The following is an 18,300-nucleotide window of genomic DNA, read 5'->3' as shown; positions in this document are numbered from 1 at the left end:
TCTCACAGGAAGCTTCCCCAGCCAGTCCTCTCTGGCCCACTGCAAGTTTACAGAAAAGGACAATGAAGTTACTCCATCAGCACCTGCTTACCCAGCAGCAGGCAGGGGCAGATACACCAAACCATTCGAGACCTACAAAGAGGGAGAATCAAACTCCTCTCCTTCCCTGTTGCCACCTAAGTTTTCTTTCCCCCTCCTCTATTTGTCATTTGTCAAGTATTTTTTAGCAATTTACTCATTAATCTGTCAGAGTTAACATGCTTGTTGTTTTCTCGCTAAGCTGTGGCAAACAGGATGCAACTAACAGAGGGATCCAGCTAGTATCAGGACAAGATACACAGCAGGAGCATGCAGCTTGTTTTCTACCCATTCCTGTCCAGCATCCTTCTTCCTGCAGCCCCAACCCCTCACCCATCACTTGGGCTAAAGACAGAGTTCTGATTAAGTGACACAATGAAAATTCACATCAGTTTATTTTACAAGAAAACTGTAGAAAAGCGACAATTCTCCCTCTTTACCTATAGAATTGAACCTTCTCCACAGAACTCAGCTACCACACGCAGAAGTGCCAGGAAGACTGAGCTAGGCTTTGAATGGACGGAGAGATGCTGCATTTGAAGGACCACTCAAAGTTTTTTTTAAACTTATTTCCACTGTCATTTGCTTGCATCCAGTCTCCCACCAATACAAGACAGCTCCAGTCCAGCACCAAATACAAGGTCCATGTTAAAAAGGATGTTGTACAGCTGGGATAATGCAGTTTCCCATATTGTTCTGGCTCCAAACTTCAGCTAAGCAGCTTTTTCCGTGAGTAAGTCCTGCTAAGGGAACGCTTCCTGGAAGCCATGATGTGGAATGGAGACAGCTCCTGGCTGGCAGCAATATGGAAGGCATCGGATTCCTCTTCTATAAAATAGGAAGAATAAATTAAAGACACAGTTTGCCAGTTTACTAGTGACTCCAAGAAGCCAAATACCAACTGGAAACACAAGAACAGTAAGCTCCACTTCCTGCTAAGCTACTCTTTCTTCATTGCTACCTCCCCTCCCTTCCAAACTTCCCAGTTCATGCCAAGTTTCTTGGAAGTGCATGAGATGGAGACACTGAATACAGAAGTGGCAGATACAACCACAGGCTTTCTTCCCAAAGACCAATCCCTAGCACAGTTTGCTTTTGTTCTCATTTAGTGGCAGGCAAACGGAGAGCACGCCCAGTCTGCTCGAGCCCAGCCTTTCCTTACAGCACAGGTGGGTACCTTGAACACGTTTTCTCCGAGATGGCGGTGTCTGTCCCTGGCACAGCAGTGGAGACCGGGTCAGTGCTAGAAGGCTGCTAGCAGAGAGCGTGCCCTTCACTGGTGGAGTTGAGCCTGGAAAAGCAGAGTGAGATGCTGCAGCAAACTGACCACTACAGAGCACTTTTAGTTAGGTCTCATACACAGCCTTTATTCTACCTCCAAACTTCCATCAGTACAAGTGATGTCTCATACACAGCCTTTATTCCACCTCCAAACTTCCATCAGTACAAGTGATACTTTGAGGTTATCTGAAACGAACTCTAGGCTGGCACAGTGGGTTTCTAGCAGCAAGAAAGGTAAACAGCAGTCTGGAATTAGCTCTTAGTGCATTTAATTTTCTTAGGTGGTTTAGTAGAACAGCATTTCACTCGTATTAAACATAGTTACTCTTCAGTTAACTCCTGTGTCCTGGAAGAAAACTGTTATAACCATGATGGTCTGTAAATACAAAAATAAGGTCTGTAGGAACAGCAAGTCTCTTACAGAACCAGCTTAAGGCTAAATACTGCTATTATTTCATGTCCTGAATATGGACTAATGTTGCTTTGAAGTTTGCCCATTTTTCTTACTGATCCCTGTTGAATGGATAAGACTGCCTCTGTATAGAAACCTTTCAAGAGGAAAGGGACACTGAAGCTTAATATTTCAGGGCATGCAATGACTATAGAACATCTGCCATAGTGCCCTGTAACATGTAATTTCTAGAACAATACTGGATTAAGTATTTGAAATTCACAAGGCCTTGGATACAGAGCTGAACCAGCCTGTTTCACCAAGGTCAGCTCAATCATCTGTACCCACAGCAAAAGCGAAGAGGTAGTTTAAAATTAAATACCTACTGAGACAAAATTACCGCAAACAAGGAAATAATTTCTGACATGCACTTTCAATGGGCCCACCACCACAGGCAGACAGAAGAATCAGAGCATCAATAATACCAACATCAGCAGGACTAACCCCGCAAGGCTCCAGCCTACAGTGAAGCAGCCAAGCTTTAGACTTAAGACAGTTGGCTTCAGTGCTGGATGCTGGGCAGGAACAGCTAGCAACATCCAACACAAACCCAAATAAATCACCAGTTGAATGCAATTGGGATCCTCCTTCCCCAAGTTCTCAAATTTTCATTCCTCCAGCCTCCTGCTCTTTCCCACTTCTCTGATCTCTCTCCCATCATTAATACACCGTTGATGAACTAACATCCAGTCTGACTCTCCACATAATTAACTTCCATGTCACTTACAACCTACTCTCCCCCTCCACCTCATTCTCCCTCAGATAGTTAGACAGAAAACAATTGTGTTCTTGTTTTTGTCTACCCCACATTTTTAAGCATCTCTGAATTTCAATGGAGCATCACTCATGCCACTTAATTACCTGACAAAAGGAAGACATCATCATCCCCTACACAACTGTGCCGCTCAGGAGTTATGAGCTCACATGCTTGTGGTTTCTCAGGAAGTACAGAGTCCGTCCTTGATTTGCTTCTGTTGTCCTCATCTGTGGAAAAGCCAGCAAGATCTAAGTCGCACCTATCAATGCAAGATCTCTTGACATCACGATTCTCTTCTTTTTCTGGCGACACACACATAATGACCCGCTTCCGAGATTTCAAGCCAAAAGATCCCGTGGCAGAGTCCTCATCAGCCCTGGGTTGAGAGTCACTAGGAGATGCCTGATCCTGGAGCCTGTAAATCCCTTCCAGCTCGAACTCCCCAAGAGTATTTGTGACTTTGCTGCTGCAATGCTCCAAGATCTTCATCTCTCCTTCTCTGCCTGTTGACATTCTCTTCTGTTCAGCATTCTTCTCACTTTGACCACAGCTAGCGTTAGCAGTGCTGGCTGCCGCTCTCTTTCTCCGAGGCCAATCGTTAATAGCATCAGGGGTAGTCTTCCCCTTCTGCTTTGGGGAAGGCGTCCAGGGAACTCCTGCTTCTAAGGGAGACGGGGAGGTGGCATTAGAGGCACAACTTGTTGGGGTGTATGACTGGCATATGTAGGTCTGTCCTCCACCTTTCCCAGGTGTACTGTGGAAAGAGCGAAAGCAGGATGGTGAAACACAGGCAGATGCTTGTTTTCCCGGGTGCTTGCTACACCAGGTCATAGCAAGATCACCAAAGGGGCTTTCTCCTCCCTTGGGTTTGCTGCCACTTGCTTCAGGTTGAACTTCCAGTGACGAGCAAGAACCAATTTTCTTAATGCGAAGTTTGGGCAAGCCTGAAGCTTGCATTTCAAGTTCAACTTCATAAGTCGGTGGGCTAGCAGAAGGCAGTTTGCAACGACTTTTAGGAGTAGAGAACTTGGCTAAAAGTTGCGGATTTCCCATCCGTGCTGCAGCTTCCCGCTGCCTCCTGTCTGCAGTGCAGCGTAAAGAATAGGCAGGAGCAGACTTTGGCATAGGAGGTGAAGCATTCAGGGCAAGTCTGGAGCATCTCTTAAGACTTGGAACCTTCGGCCCCGTATATTCTTTCAGCAGGGTTCTTGGTTCCAAGTCATCGCTAACTGTTCGAGAACCACTTAGGAAGGACTCACAGGTGTTTGCACTGGAGTTCCCCTCCTTAACCAATTGCTCACACTCTGTCTCAGCATTCTGTGCATGCACCTGCCCTCCAGCAGAAGACTTTGGAGACAAGTGCTTTTCCAAGGTTTCTAAGTTCTCTTTTGGAGAAAACTTTTGAGATGCTACATCCATCTGTTTATTTTTCTCCAATACAGAGGTATTTTCAGTAACTTGGGACTGACGGGGCTGGAGTCTTTCTACAGAGGAGATACCACTGTTATCATGACGATTGTCCTTATTTTTAGAAGGTGTTGCACATGCAGATGTGAGGTTCTGTCCTCCAGAATTTGGTTCACGTTTGGCCTGCCTGGATGCGTGAAGCAGAGACCTCTGCGAAGTGCCAGTAATACCTGGAGATTTTTGAAAAGATGGTTCAGATGCGTCAAGTTCCCAGTCAGAGTCCCCAGCCTGCACGTGGGAAGGAGAGCAGATTGCCACAGTGTTCGTGGAACTTTCAGGGAGAGGAGAACTGAAGGGAGGCTCTAGCCTCACAGCGAGCGGCGACAGTTCTGCACTCAATGGGCTGGTACATGGTTTTGAACCTGGATCTCCAGGTTTCCTGGGAGTACTTTTAGTTGCTTGAGATAACAGATCTGACTGCACCTGGATTTCCTTTGGGAGGACTTGCCTCCAAGTACCAACTGGAGATGCTAACTCTGAGTGGTATCTCAAGGAATGTCTTGGAGTTTGCAGTTCTGTAAAACTTCTTTCCTGGATGGCAGAGGGGGAAGAAGCAGCTGGATTTGCGTCTGCCAGAGGTAGTAATGAGCCACTGAGCACTGAGAACCCTTCATGTTCTGGTATTTGTAAGCCAGCCTCTTTGCAAGGAGGTGAAAGTCTTTCTGCTAGAGAACAATCCTTAGAAGTTGCTTCTAGTAAGTGAACCCTCTTACTTTCAGTTAACGCAGATGATGACCTGACCCTTTGTACAGGATGAGAAAAGTACTTTCCCAAACACTTAGCCGCAGTCTGCTTAGCAACTGGACTTTTGCCAGGAGTCTTCTCTAGCTTCTGTGGTGTCCTGTGGAGAATGCGAGGTGATCTCCTTGGTAGCTTACTGGCAGAATTCAGTGGCCTCTGGGCAAATTTATTAGGTGTTTTTCTAGGAGTCTGCAGGGGGGAAAAAAAAAAAAATAAAGAATCATGCTTGTTCTATTCCCCACAGTATTACCTACCCCACTTGATATTTACTTCTCAAGAGTTAGAACACAAAAAACATTTGATTAGACTTAACAGAAACACTAGATGTAAGATGTATAGGTCTCACTAAACATGAAGAGAAAAAGGGTATGGAAAGAAAGAGGTAAGTGTTTCTACCTGACAGGCAGTCAGCTCGTCTAAGTGTGAGGAATCTTTTCTTGTTCTCCGCCTTCCAGGTGAATGCTTCACTGCAGGACTACACATGTCAATGACTGCACCAAAGAAAAACCTCTTGGGAGTCTGGACAGTGGGGGTGTCTGAATGCCACTTAATGCCTATAAAGTAGAACAGTACAATTCAACTAACACCAAGTAACCTGCCATGAACAATTGTCTCAATCACTTCAGATGTATGGACAAGTAGCATACAAAGCCTATAGCCCTGGCATGTTCTTTTCTAGCCAAGTGTTAAAGCTTCACCAGAATTATTGTTATTTCCCAATATGAAACTAATATCCATCTGCAGAAAGTGTGCTCTAGCGAGAAAAAAAAAAAGAGTACAAAATAGCTCAGCCTCTTATTCTATTTATAGCTTGTAGCTTAAGAAAGTTTGGTTCATGACTAAGGATTCTAGCAAGTACAATATAAAGAACTAAATGTCACCATTTATAGCTGATAATCCTACTGAGCCAGCGAAGAAGATCCCATCAGTCATTGCTTTATGCTGCCAGAGTAGACTAAATGTAAGTTTTAGGATTTCTGTCCCATATTTTAAAAGGATTTCACTGCATTTAAGGAATGCAGACTGACAATCAGTGGTATTCTGTTAGATAGGCCTGACTAGCTTCTTAAGTTGGCAGCGTATTCATCATAGAAATAACTGCCTTACCATCCTCCAAATTCAGATTCCCAATTCAAAAATAATTACTGGGGATGAATTTCTGTCTACAGAAGATATCACATGATAGCTCTTAGCTTCTTACAGTCTCTCGTAGAGCCAAATCAAATCGAACTTAGAGCTATCCATGCCAGCTTTTCAGATCAGCAATATCAGCTTGCTCAAATCCCATTCAGTACCTTCTACATCCTGCAGCGTACAGCTCTCCTCTTGTCCCTGATGGACTCGCTGTGAATTTTGTGAGCGGGGTTGTGTAGTGGAATAGAAAACATCAGAGCAGGTCCTATTCAGAGACAGCTGTTTGATGCGTGGGCTTCTTCTCAAACCTGCTTCTGAAAAGGTAAGGATATTGGAGATTGAGCCTTCTTTCTCCCTCAACAAGGGGGACATCTTCAGGACCAGTTTGTAACTAAAAAGAACACACTTTAAAAAGAAACTTCCATACAGCTAACCATCTCATGCAGGGAGCCAAGCATGTGAAGAAGAAAGCTTCAACTTGGCAATTTTGAATAGCAATGCACACATATCTCCTTCCAAATCATGATGCCCCCTTCTCTCTCATCCCTTTCTAACAATTATATGGAAAGAAATGACAGAAAAGCCATGTTCAGTTCAAGTTACATCCAGGTTAAATTCTTGGTTAATTCTCCTGTATTTTTACTAGTGATTTCATCTCCCTGCTTGCCCAAACGTGTTCTTTCTTCTTCCCTCCTGGGGATAGGAAACAGCAGTAGCCAACATAACAGAGACACTCCAGAGAGCCAGGTGGCTATCTGTTACAGCAGAAATCAGAGTAGCACTAGGGTCACAGCACAACACGTTGAAGTTACATTGAAATAAAATCCTGTGTGTGCTGGTTTGACAATAATTAAAGCAGCTCAAAATCTTGTTCATTCTCAAAGTCCTTCACGAATTTTCATTTAAAAGGGTTACTATCTACCTTTCTTTCTTAACTTCTACTATACAGGGTTGTCAAAGCAGCGAGCAGCAAGTGGTTCTATCAGAGGAGGCTGTGCTCCACCAAAAGAATAGCACAATTGTTTTGTACCAACTACTCATGAATTAACCTAAATTGAAGCATGCTCTTACGAGCTACAACACAGCAAAGCCACCTTTAATCAAAAACCAGTGCTTACCATTTATGGCCTTCTCTGGAGATTCTTCTACAACACCAGTGTCACAACCTGGATCTGAAGACCTTGAGAAACAGCAGACGTTTTGGACTTAGCATACTGGTCACATTTACAAAAACACAACTTACCACATAGACTGAAAAGCAGTACTCTATTCTACAATAATATATTGCTTTGTAGGGTAGCTCTAAGTGAGCAATTAGTAAGCACTTTGCCTCCTATTAACATAGGACTGAGTATGGATAACTGTCTAGCTGTATAGTTCCACATGGAAGTAAATGCTAAATTTCAGCCTGGAGTCCATGGAATACAGCACGTGCCTTTTCTTCAGAAGCCCCTGAAACAGCAACTGAACCTAAACAGAAGTTAGCTGCAGGAATTAAAGCAACCTGACTTACACAATGAAGCAAGCAGTGTTTCCCCCCACTCAGACAACGGAACTTAGCCTCCACTTGTTTTCTTACTGCCTGAGGTGAAGATGACACTTCGACCACAAAGAAGATACCTGGTTCTTGTGCTTACAGCCATTAATTAGAACATCCAATACTTACTGAAGACATTCAGAAAGAGCTTACTCACCGGCCTTTGATCTGCTTATGTAGTAGTCTCCTAGAGACCTGCTTATGCAATGGTGTTTCTGCAACTCTCTTGGTCAGTAACTTGCGATGATCTAAAAATCAAGAAATATAACATCACACAATTAAAAAGCAGTTAAATAAATACATACAATTTTGTATAGGATTCAGTTTAAGAACGACAGGCGATATAGAATCATTGTGCATCAGTCTCCCAGCACTCATAAGCTATCGTCCTTTCGAGTCCAGTGTCTACACTTCCTTCCCACTCCCTCAATATTACTAATAGTACCATGTCAGACACAATCGATCTACTGAGACAATTTTCATTCTTCATCTTTCATTCACAGATCCCTTTTTAACCAAGCATTTTAACATTAGTTTTCTTAATGAGATGTAGAGTTCAGTAAGATAGGCTTCAGTTTCGATACCATCCTATTCACCCTCCAAACACCACAGCAATGATCTAAAATATCTTCTCCATCATTAAAAACATCATAACTAATTGTTCACAGAACTGAGGATGCAAAAATAGGAATTTTAGTAAAAGCTCTTCCACAACAATCCTGCATATGCAAGTCACGTCCTACCTTTAGCGTCTTCATCGGTACATTTGTATCTTAGACCTTCCACAGCAGATACTGACTGGCTTCTAGGCATCTTCTTCATCGACCTTTTTGATGGTGAAAGTATCTCTTCATTGAAGAGGTTCCTCCTTACCTTTGTAACCTCTATGAGGCAAGACAAAGCAAGAAATTATCAGATTGAAAGGAAAAAAGGAGTAGCGGAGGGGGTGAGAGAAAAAGAAAAAAAATCACAGGAGATAATTTTATCAGTCCACTAGAGATGGGAACATCACATACCAGTGTAGAAAAATAATTTTTTAGAGGCCACAAAGCATTAAAAAGTTGTTTTTCTGCTACGGGAACACATCCTCCTCTAAATCCATCCTGGACTTCTCTTACAAATTTCCATTATTTGCATTATTCCAGCAATAAGCTACAAGCAGATGCCACAGCAGAAAAAGCAGCAAGTCAGTCCCAGATGGAGCAACATTAAGTGAGCTACTAAGTGAAGCAGGAGTTCACTTGTGTCCTCATTTTCTTTTCGGGACAGAGAAGACAGAAATAATTGCAAGACTGAAGGAAGAATGGAAAGGTTTTCTTTTCAGGATATATGATCTAAGTTTTCTGCATGTGAGCACACACACAACGCAGTGATTTTTCCTCAAAGTTTTTGCAGAATTCAGCAGAACTTCCATCAGATTTCCAGCCTGCTTTAGCATAATTTCATCGTAGCTCACTAAAATTTACAGGGAGAACACATGCTGAAGACGCACCTTTCCATGGAAAAGCTACAAGTCAACATACCTTGCACTGCTGCTTTCTGCAAAGGCACCTGTTGGGACTTCTCAGCGGCAAGGTGAGAACGCAAGTTCTCCTGAAACAAAAAAAAAAAAAAAAAATCAGCCTCACTGGCAGTTTAATGTTATGGTTTTTAACTATTACAAATATTAACTGTAACCTCTGAACCACACATTATTTCAATTTCTCCTTCAAAACAATTTTGATCTCTGTATAGCTGATAGAGGGCACACTTACTAAGTAAATACAGAGCAAGAGTTTTTGCACTCAGGTGTCACTTCATAACATTGCTGCACCCCTGCAGAAGCAATCCACACACAATCCATTTAGAAGAGTTTTACCTTTCTGTTGGGATTCTTGGCTATCTTGGGAATCTCAATTTGACGCAGGTTCTGTGATGCTTCTGTCATGCTCCTGTGTCTGGCTAATACATTATTCCTTTAGAAAGTATACAAAAAACCAAGTTAAAATAAGAGCAGAAGTATAGGTATCAACCTAATGACAGTTAAACTCAAGTTTGACTCTAGAGATAGGAAGTCTTTACCTAAATTCAGACTGCATATTGTGTTGGTACCTCACTTACGTTACAATACTGGAAGATGATTTGCAATATAAATAGCTATACGTAACTTTAGGGTTGGTATTAAAACTCATTTCACTATTTGCTAAAAAGCACACAGGATCCCCAACATACAGGTCTACAGTAAATCGCAGTTTTAACTTTAACAACATGAGGTCACCTCCTGCACAGGTAGAACATCCTCTTCCTCTCATGGAAGATGCTCATTAACTCTACTTGTGCATATGACAAACACGTACAGAATCAAGATTACACTTTCATAGAGTCAACAATGGCAAGTTAAAAATGAAAAATGGGAGCCCTTAGTATTTCTCTCTCCAGCTTGTAAGGCTATTAGCAGCTGCCAGCTTGCCCCAACTAACTATCCAGCAATAGAAAAAAGATGACTGAGCTGTAGATTAAACAACTCCTCAGCCACCACCGAGGCTGCAATTTGGAATTTTTAGGCTGCCTCCTATTTGGAATTGTTACCGTCTCTTTTTGGCAGATCTGGTGCGCAGCTCCTCCAGCTGATCACTCTCAGTGCGTTGGCAAACGGCGCTGGGGGTTAAGGCAGATGCTAAAGATGGCGGAAGGCTTGGAGATTTGCTATCCAGAGTCACAGAATCATCACTGAAGAAGTCTGAAGGCAGAACAGATGCCAGCTTTGGGGGTATTTGTGTACCGAGACCATAGTAAATATCTCCAAGGGTCTTCGGTATAGAATTCATATACCTAGAGCATCAGAGAGAACCAGCATAAAATATAATCACCCACAAAACTGTCAGTGTTTCAATCCCAAGGTTTGAACTAAATCTTTGTTCTTAAATGTCAATCAAAAAAACAACTGAAAATCAACTGTTTTTTTTTTCCTATTAGTTTACTTGCTTAACAGCTACTTTTTCTTTAATCAAGATATAAGCGCAACAAACAGAACATGTCCAAGCTTCTGAAAATTACAAAGATGCAGTAAACCAAAGCTGCAGATTGCTGTTTACTCAAAGACAACATTCAACCAAAACCACAGTCCTCAGTTAACACTTAAGTCATCCTAAAGAACTTACAATTCTAATATTTCCTCTAGAAACTTTGTAAGATACCCTGGGTCTTCAGTCAGACACAAAATACGCAGCATATCTGTCATCTGGAAGAGAAAGTCAGGTGGGAAAACTGATTAAGCTGTGACAGTTGCAACACCAGATTTTTTTTTTAGCAAGGCATATAGTATGTTACGGTAAAATCAAGGGAAAGCTACAGGTTCCAGGTCTGCATTTCTAGTGCCATCCAGAAACCCAGCGTGGTCTACAATTTACTTGCCTCTTCTAACAGCTCCTCCATTTCATCAGTGTTGCTCTGCAGTGAAGGGCACTGAAGACATAACTCAAGGCGCAAAAATACCTGAAGTTGGCACCTAAGAAAACAAGTAACCATTCACTGCCTTTTTTCTGGTGGAAACAGCATATTTACTGCAAAAAGTATGTGCAAAAAAGTTATGGGAGAGGAAGTGACTCCTTTTGACAGCATGATTTGGTTAGCATTTCATTTTGGTGGCAAGGGAGATGCCTCATTTCAGATCTAAGCTGCAATGCTTATCACACAGACTATTTATATTTGCATTTAATGAAATGTTTTTACTGTGACCAGATTCTCCTTGGAACATTTACCCCATCTAAATATTTTTCCACTTGTACAAAAAAAGCCACCATTAAAAATTGCTAACCAACTCCACAGTATCTCAGAAGTTGAAGTAAACAGTGTGTCTCATACTCTCTGACTTTAGTCTCCTTCTGCAAGCCATGCTGTTGTCTCAGCATTTTGCTGGTCTTCAGGAGATGATTTCTGACTCTTTCCACACAGGCCACCTGCAGAGACACATAGTTACAGCAAAAACTTAAAGGTTGTTCCTTGTCTGCACAACAGTTCTCCCCCCGTGCCCCTCCCCCCACTCTCTTGACCCATTCTTTTGGGAATAGCTCAATTTTTTTCCTTCTCCTTCAAGGAAAATAATCCTCTTTTTCTTTCAGTAGCAAAGTCATGATGACATCAGACACAGAAGAACTTATAGCTTGAAATCACAGAGAAAGTTACTTATGTGCAGCTTCAGGCCCTTCTTCAGTAACTACAGATACATATTTCACAATATTTTTTCAATTACTCAGAAGTTACTAGTAGTAGTTAGTGGTTGTGATTTTGACTACCTGCAACCATGCATAAAAACTTCAGGTAAGATGAAGAAAGGGTAGCCTGAAATAGTAAAAGCTTTAATTTCCAGATCAGCAACAACCCTGCCCACGTACCTCTTTCTCTTTGGCATCTTGTGCTTTCAAGAACCTTTTAATGGCCACAATCATATTCTGGGCACATGCAGATGAAAGAATTCCGTTGGCAACAGCCTTCTGGTAGCTTGCCATTAGATGGGACTGCAGTTCCTCCTCGGTTTTCAAGTCTGCAAGGGAAATGTTTTAAGTTAACTAAATGCTTGTTCACCATAGCTTCCTGATAAAACACTCATTCCAGCTGAAGAGGGGAACAGAGGAAGGCATCAAAAGAGATTTTCTCCAGCAAAGATGCATCCAGACCACAGAACAGTAACAGAAGCAGTAGCAGGTCCAGACCCATAACAAATTATAAGCTTAGTTCCGAGTAGGTCAGGAAGCTTTCAAGTTACTGCAGCAGTCAAGAAATTCCCTTTACTTCTACCTAATTAGTAAATAGGGTGCTTCCCTCTACTTTTGGTTAAAGAAAAAAAAAAAAAAAAAAAAAAAAAAGAGTTCCTCATTGCCTTTTTCAGGTGGAGACAAGGCAGAAAACTAACACCAGGAGTATTTGTAACACTAGGTTATAAACATTTATAGAAACTAACTGGGAGAAGGGTGGAAAAAAATAACCAGTCTGCACCAAGCTGAAGATACAGAAACCCAAGCATTGATCTGCTCCCTAGCACCCAATACTCCTTTATTATTCTTCCCTCTTAATTCCATAAAAATCCCCTACGACCTACAAGTATCAGGACTGATAACACACACCTATTGATATTTTAAGTGCCTTTTCTTTTTCTTCAGCCTTTTCATCCAATCTTTTTCCTGAAAGCTTCTGTGGAACCTTCTCATTCACTGTTGGTGGCACACCATCAGGTTGAAACTTCTGAGCTTTTACATTCAGTCTTGCTACATTGAGCATCTGCAGGGATCTGGACATGGTCTTCATCTTCTGCCTGACTGGAGTTCGGGGAACCCCACCTGCAACGCCACAAAAAGGGAGTTCTACCATCAGACACACTGGGGCAGGAACTCCACACAAAGTAGAGCATAATTCTGAATCCCATATTACTGTCAAGTGAGATTAGTAACCTTCTAGTGGAAAAGATGGCCCAAAATGTTTGTATTTCTCCATGAAATAAATGTACAGGAAGCATAGTAGGCAGCTACTTCTCTAAGTAAAAAGCATGTGAAAACTGTTGCTCTGCATAAGAGCTTATATAGTATAATCAGAAGTTACATATATAGGAAGCAATCTTACATCACAGAAATAGAAAGAGCTGACAGACCAAGACTTGGGGATACATCAGGTCAGGGTATATGCAACTGTAGTTAGTATAGTGAAACGCAGTGATTAAACTCTTCTAGAGGAAAGCGTTTTATTTCTCCAAATCAGAAAAAGATTGAGAGGTTGAATATTTGCTAGTAGTTTGAGCGGTTTCTATTTCAACACCTACTGAAACTGCAGAGGTCTGCATGCTGCTTTTTAACGGTTTTGTTAGTCACTGTGCAGCCTTGAATTAAAGAGTCATTCGGGTTGTACTAAAGGACAGTCCTAATATTAATATGTAAATGATGCTGTCTCTAAACAAAAAAATCTAAAGCGTGCCACTAACACAGGAGAGTGCAGATCTCTACGGCTGATGCATTAAAAAGGCCTGCTGAGAAGTCTTTATCATCTTTAATTGACAACATGCACATATAATCCCAAAGTATACATACGTCTTTTTTTGTTATTTCCTGGTCCAGCTGCAGCAGATCTTTCACTGAATTTTCTCTGGTACAGCTCAGAGAGACTTTCTGAGAGTTCTACTTCAGATTGGTCTGCATTATCCTTCCCATTCGCACAAGGAACCTGCAGGAGTCTACATAAAAGAGCCATTCGCTATCATTATCAAGAAAGATGGGTGTGGGAGACACATCTCTTGTCCCCAGTGGACAGGAATCAGGTTTTTCTAGGTGCCAGCCCACAGCATTATAGTGCAAGTAACACATGCTAGTACTCTTCCAATGCCTGCTCCCCAAAACTCTTATTTAAAAGATTCAAAAAACCAAACCACCTTCTTAAAAGGGTCACGCCAAGCTGGAAACAGGCATAACAAGAGTTGCCTGATGTACAATGGATATGCCACTGACTCATGCCACAAAACTACATGAGTAGGTTTGTGCTAAGCTATCCTGCATTAGGCTTTTTGTTTGTTTGTTTCACTAAGCAAACTCTTTGAAGAAAGCGGGCTTACTCGTTCCTACTAAGTTACCAGCTGTGATAACATAACCATTGTCTTCAGTATCTTGCACTGAGTCTTATCATACCATAAGAATAGCTGAAGTCTGACATCTCCCCAAGTAGCTTAGGTCATTTTAAGTCACCTATATCACTCCTGAAACTATCAATATCATAATCCACGCAAACTGCTACCCAAGCCTCCTGTTCCCAGCTCCTTTTGTCTATACACCAAGACATAATGAAGCAAAAGCACACAGTAAACTGAGTACAGAAATAAAAGCACTAAGAGGAGCATTTGATTCTAGAACTCTGAGCAATGCTACAGCCATGCTCCCTTAACAGGAAGCAGAAACCTTTGATTATTACTTAGAGACATGTTTCAGAAAAATACCTGAACGACTCCATCAGATCTGAACTTGCTCCACAAGCATTCGATGAAGGATACCACACTTCAAGCACTGAAGGATGCCAGCCCCCTGTATGGGATAGTTCCCGTTGGACCCACTCTGGCATAGGAGTTTCTTCTTCTGCAAGCAGACACACAAAAACAAAAATTAGAAGGAAACTAAATGAAGTGGCAGAAGGTCCCAGCCTTCACAGAGAGTCTAAAGCAGAGGTTTCCAAACTTCTGCTCCTGGAGGGGCAATTTAATAGCCAATGTGTCAAGAAGGGAGACTCATAGGAAGGCTCACTGTAACACAAAACAGGTGAGGTAAAAGCAGCCTCCGTGCAGCCACACCCAAAGGCTTTACTGGCCAGGGATGCCTTATGTGACACATTCGAGGAAACCTCCTTCTAAAAACTTGTCCCCAAGTACAAGTAGCTATGCTTTATCTACAAGTCAATGGAAACTAATGCTCTGTCAATAAAACAGAAAGGTACACCAGTGCAGATTTCTGTACCACAAGACCTGAGCCACAGAAGACAAAAAATTAACAAGTTCCAAAAAATGAGAGACTCCTCACTGGGGAAACCATTAGCTTTATGTTTTTCCACTCCAAATCAGATCTAGAGGTGATCAAAAGATGTCAAGTTCTGCATTTCCTGACACCTACCCGTACTCTCCAGAGAATCTTCCACCAATGTGTTCATTTTACTCAACACACTGTTCACAACTTCTGGGAGGTGAAGAGCATGGTCTTGGGAAGAGTTCTCCACTACAGCTCCTTCAAGATTGCATCGCTGAATTTCAGCAGTCTTCTCAGTACCAAGTATAGTCAGGACTGCAGTGCTCTCAGAAAGTGGTGATAAAACAGCGGTGCAGGAGCACCAAGTTTTAGATAAAGATACCTCAGCAACCTACATTAAAAAAAAGATAAAAGTTTACATTATCTAGAAATACAGAGACCTAAGGAGTACAGACACTTTACAAACAAGTATAGATTTACATGATCCTCTAAAGAATGCTCTGAATTTAGCTCCAAATGAGCAACTTACAGTGCAACAAATACCACTATTATTGTCTTCACAACACAATACAGCATTACCCCTTTTGTCACAGCTCATTGCAGAATAGATATTAGTTTAAGGCAAAGAAAAGATTTACCATGTGCAGTTCTTCAGTCACTAGACTCCTTAACAGCTGATGAAACAGTGACCTGTTATGTTCGGCCTGCTCAGCCTGCGAGCTCTGCAATATCCAGCTCTCTGTGAAAAAGCATCCAGCCTGCATCAAGCTCCAACCCGTCAGGCTGCCTTTCAGGAAGATGTTGACTGGACAATGCAGTTGTCTTTGGCTCATGGCTAGGGGTTCCAGGACCACAGCACAGCTTTCCTGCTTCTTTCCTCCTGGGCAAAAACAAGATAAAGCATAAGCCCTAAAGCTTGTAAAACAGTTTTTTCATCTAGATGAAGAGACAACTTCAATGCCAGAAAAATAAATTCAGACATTAAACTGGGAATAGTTCTACCATAAGTATATTGCGGAACTGATCATCCCAAGCTCTCATGAAGGAGCTAAGCGCACAAAGGGACCGCTAAAGAGACAACATGCATTTCACGTTGCTTTAAAGCTAATCTACTTTCTTTTGAAGGGACTTTTTAATTGTGTTCTTAGTTTAGCCAAATCGAATCTGAGACAAAGCATGTAGAAGAAAAGGGTGTACATCTATATAAGGTGGGACCAGCAAAGAGCTCTTCAGGCATCCAAACTTCTGGAAGCATGGAAAACTGAAGAGACTAAATCAGAAATATGGGCTAATAGCTCTTGTATCAGAGGAACGAGAGCACATGCAGGACTTTTTTTTTGTTTAAACTTAGGTCTTAGGCATGAGAGATCACAGTTATTACTATGCACACTTATTTCTCTTTCTTTCCTTTTTTTTTTTCTTTTATTACCAGGCATGCTGAGAAACATTGTTCCTTCTTGCTGGGGGAATACTGCTTGAAATACGGAGGACTTCGAGAACAAGCAGTTCAAAGTCGCATCCAATGGCAAAAGCACAGTCCAAGGCACATTCTGTGGCACTGTGGAACTCGAGTCTCCAAGAAAGCCATGAGAAAGATCTGCCCTGTGGGGACTCAAACATTGCACTAGGGTTTCAGATGGCAAAATGGTGCCTCCTGTCCGACGGATCAATTCAAACATTGTCCAGTATCCAAGATGATCTGGGGATTCAATCAGCTGAAATAAAGTAACAGAGAAGTCTTGAGTTAATGTTGGCAGTGAGATAACCTCAATCCAAACAAATAGAGACTGCATGTTTTTAGAAAAATTGGCATAAGAAACACATACAGATCATCTTAACACAGTGCTTTCCAAGTGTTTTTATGGAGTCTATTAACCTTATCAGGAACCCAATAAAGAAGATGCTATTCCCACTGAATTAATCTTCAAGCACATATCCAGACACCTGAGGTTTCAGATTTCTTATTTGCAATTCTGAATAGCTGTAGCTCCCACCTAACTCAAGGTGGACGTTGACATCCCATCAATAAACACTGTACAGGTATATTTAATTGCTGATATACCTCAGTCTCCACGCGGATGACTACCATTCCAGTTTTCAGTCTCTTGCTGGACAAGATTACATATCAGTAACTGAAAAACTTTCCCCACCACCCAAAGACCACAGTATAAAACTGCTCTCCCTTTTTATACAGGAGGGTAGCGTAGAAAATGTCCCGCTAGAACTCGCAGCTAAAAGCGGCGCGGTATAATCTCATTACCTGGGACCACTCGGCAGTGTCCACCCAGAACAGCGTGATCTTCTGGTCCGCGATCAGCTCCTTGACGCTCTTGGGCAGGAGTTTCTCCGCCAGCTCCTGAGCCGTGGGCGGCTCATGAGAGGAGGAAGGGACGTCGCTCCCCGACACGAACTGCCGCAGCTCCCTCCGCGAGTGGGGGCAAGGGGAGAAGAGGAAGACGGCGTTCACAAAGCCCTCTGGGGGCGCCTGGCTCTCCGGGGGTTCTCCGGCGGCCAGCCCCGTCCTCCGGCTCCTGCGGAGCGGCTTGGCTGGCGACGCGATTTCCGGGCGGTCCCACTGGAAGTCAAGGAGCGTCTCCTTCAGGCCATTGTGGGTGAGGGCGGCGCGGGGAGCTGGCCCGGGCAGGACAACGGCGGCGGGTCCCCGCGCCCCGAACCGCTCCGCCAGCTCCTCCTCGAAACGGGCCCAGGCGCGGGGTCCCGGCGGGCGGAATCCGCCGCCCCGCGAGGCCCCGCCGCGGCCCCCGAGGGAGTCGAAGAACCTGAAGGCCCAGCGGAGGCGGGGCAGGCCGAAGCGGCAGCCGAGGTGGTTGAGGAGCCGCAGGGCGCCGCGCTGCAGCCGCTCGCGCCGCCCCGGGCTGGCCGTGTCCAGCAGAAACACCACGCTGTGGGAGCACGACATGGCGCCCGCCCTCACGACGACCCGACGGCAACGGCCGCCGCCCGCCAGCCCCCTCAGGCCGCGCCCGCCGCCATCGCTCGGTACAACTGCTGGCGCCTTCGCCTTCCCGTGCCCTCATTGGCTGCCGCCGATTGCCCGCCCCCTCCAGCGCTCGCTCCCCATTGGGCCGCGGCGTGGCGCGCCTGCGCACTGCGGCGCCCGCGCTGGCAGTGGGCGGGGGAGCGGCCCCGGCCGTTCGAGCAGCGCTCCGCGCTGATTGGCCGGGAGGGCGGCGTGCGTGCGTGCGTGAGGGGGAGGGTGCCCCATTCCATTGGCGAAGGGCCCGTGACGAAATGAGAGGGCGAGGCCAGCGCCCGCCGCGCGCCCATTGGCCGCCGCCGCCGCCAATTTAAAATTGAAAGCCGGCGGGGGCTTGGCGCGTGATCGTGGTGTCACTGCTTTCTTCTCCCTTCTCGTTGGGTGAGC

At 43.8% G+C, this 18,300-nt stretch overlaps 1 protein-coding gene across 1 annotated transcript; it reads right to left on the bottom strand.

Moving 5' to 3' along the window:
• Positions 1 to 454: 454 nt before the first annotated feature.
• TICRR (TOPBP1 interacting checkpoint and replication regulator) lies at positions 455 to 17,906 on the bottom strand. Its single transcript, XM_054215280.1, has 22 exons — positions 17,176 to 17,906; positions 16,345 to 16,630; positions 15,554 to 15,795; positions 15,063 to 15,306; positions 14,399 to 14,534; positions 13,503 to 13,645; positions 12,549 to 12,761; positions 11,820 to 11,968; positions 11,290 to 11,384; positions 10,840 to 10,933; positions 10,587 to 10,666; positions 10,015 to 10,257; positions 9,305 to 9,401; positions 8,970 to 9,039; positions 8,190 to 8,330; positions 7,604 to 7,694; positions 7,028 to 7,089; positions 6,071 to 6,223; positions 5,172 to 5,329; positions 2,672 to 4,964; positions 1,256 to 1,369; positions 455 to 906 (listed from the first exon to the last, which is right to left on the bottom strand). Exons 1-22 carry the CDS (start codon positions 17,833 to 17,835, stop codon positions 788 to 790), a joined length of 5,883 nt encoding a protein of 1,960 aa, XP_054071255.1. The 5' UTR covers positions 17,836 to 17,906; the 3' UTR covers positions 455 to 787.
• Positions 17,907 to 18,300: the final 394 nt, after the last annotated feature.

The sequence above is a fragment of the Rissa tridactyla genome, chromosome 9, assembly GCF_028500815.1.
Source record: "Rissa tridactyla isolate bRisTri1 chromosome 9, bRisTri1.patW.cur.20221130, whole genome shotgun sequence".
NCBI lineage: Eukaryota > Metazoa > Chordata > Aves > Charadriiformes > Laridae > Rissa > Rissa tridactyla.
Note: the sequence above shows the minus strand (reverse complement) of the source record. Positions and strands in the feature narration are given on the sequence as shown.

Excerpts from the sequence above, each read along its gene's own strand:
- TICRR (XM_054215280.1), bottom strand. The coding sequence starts at position 17,835 with ATGTCGTGCTCCCACAGCGTGGTGTTTCTGCTGGACACGGCCAGCCCG. Across the intron at positions 15,796-16,344 it reads AATGTTTCTCAGCATGCCTG|GAGGAAAGAAGCAGGAAAGC; the intron begins GTAATAAAAGAA and ends GTTTTTGCCCAG. Across the intron at positions 6,224-7,027 it reads TCCAGAGAAGGCCATAAATG|AAGCAGGTTTGAGAAGAAGC; the intron begins GTAAGCACTGGT and ends TTACCTTTTCAG.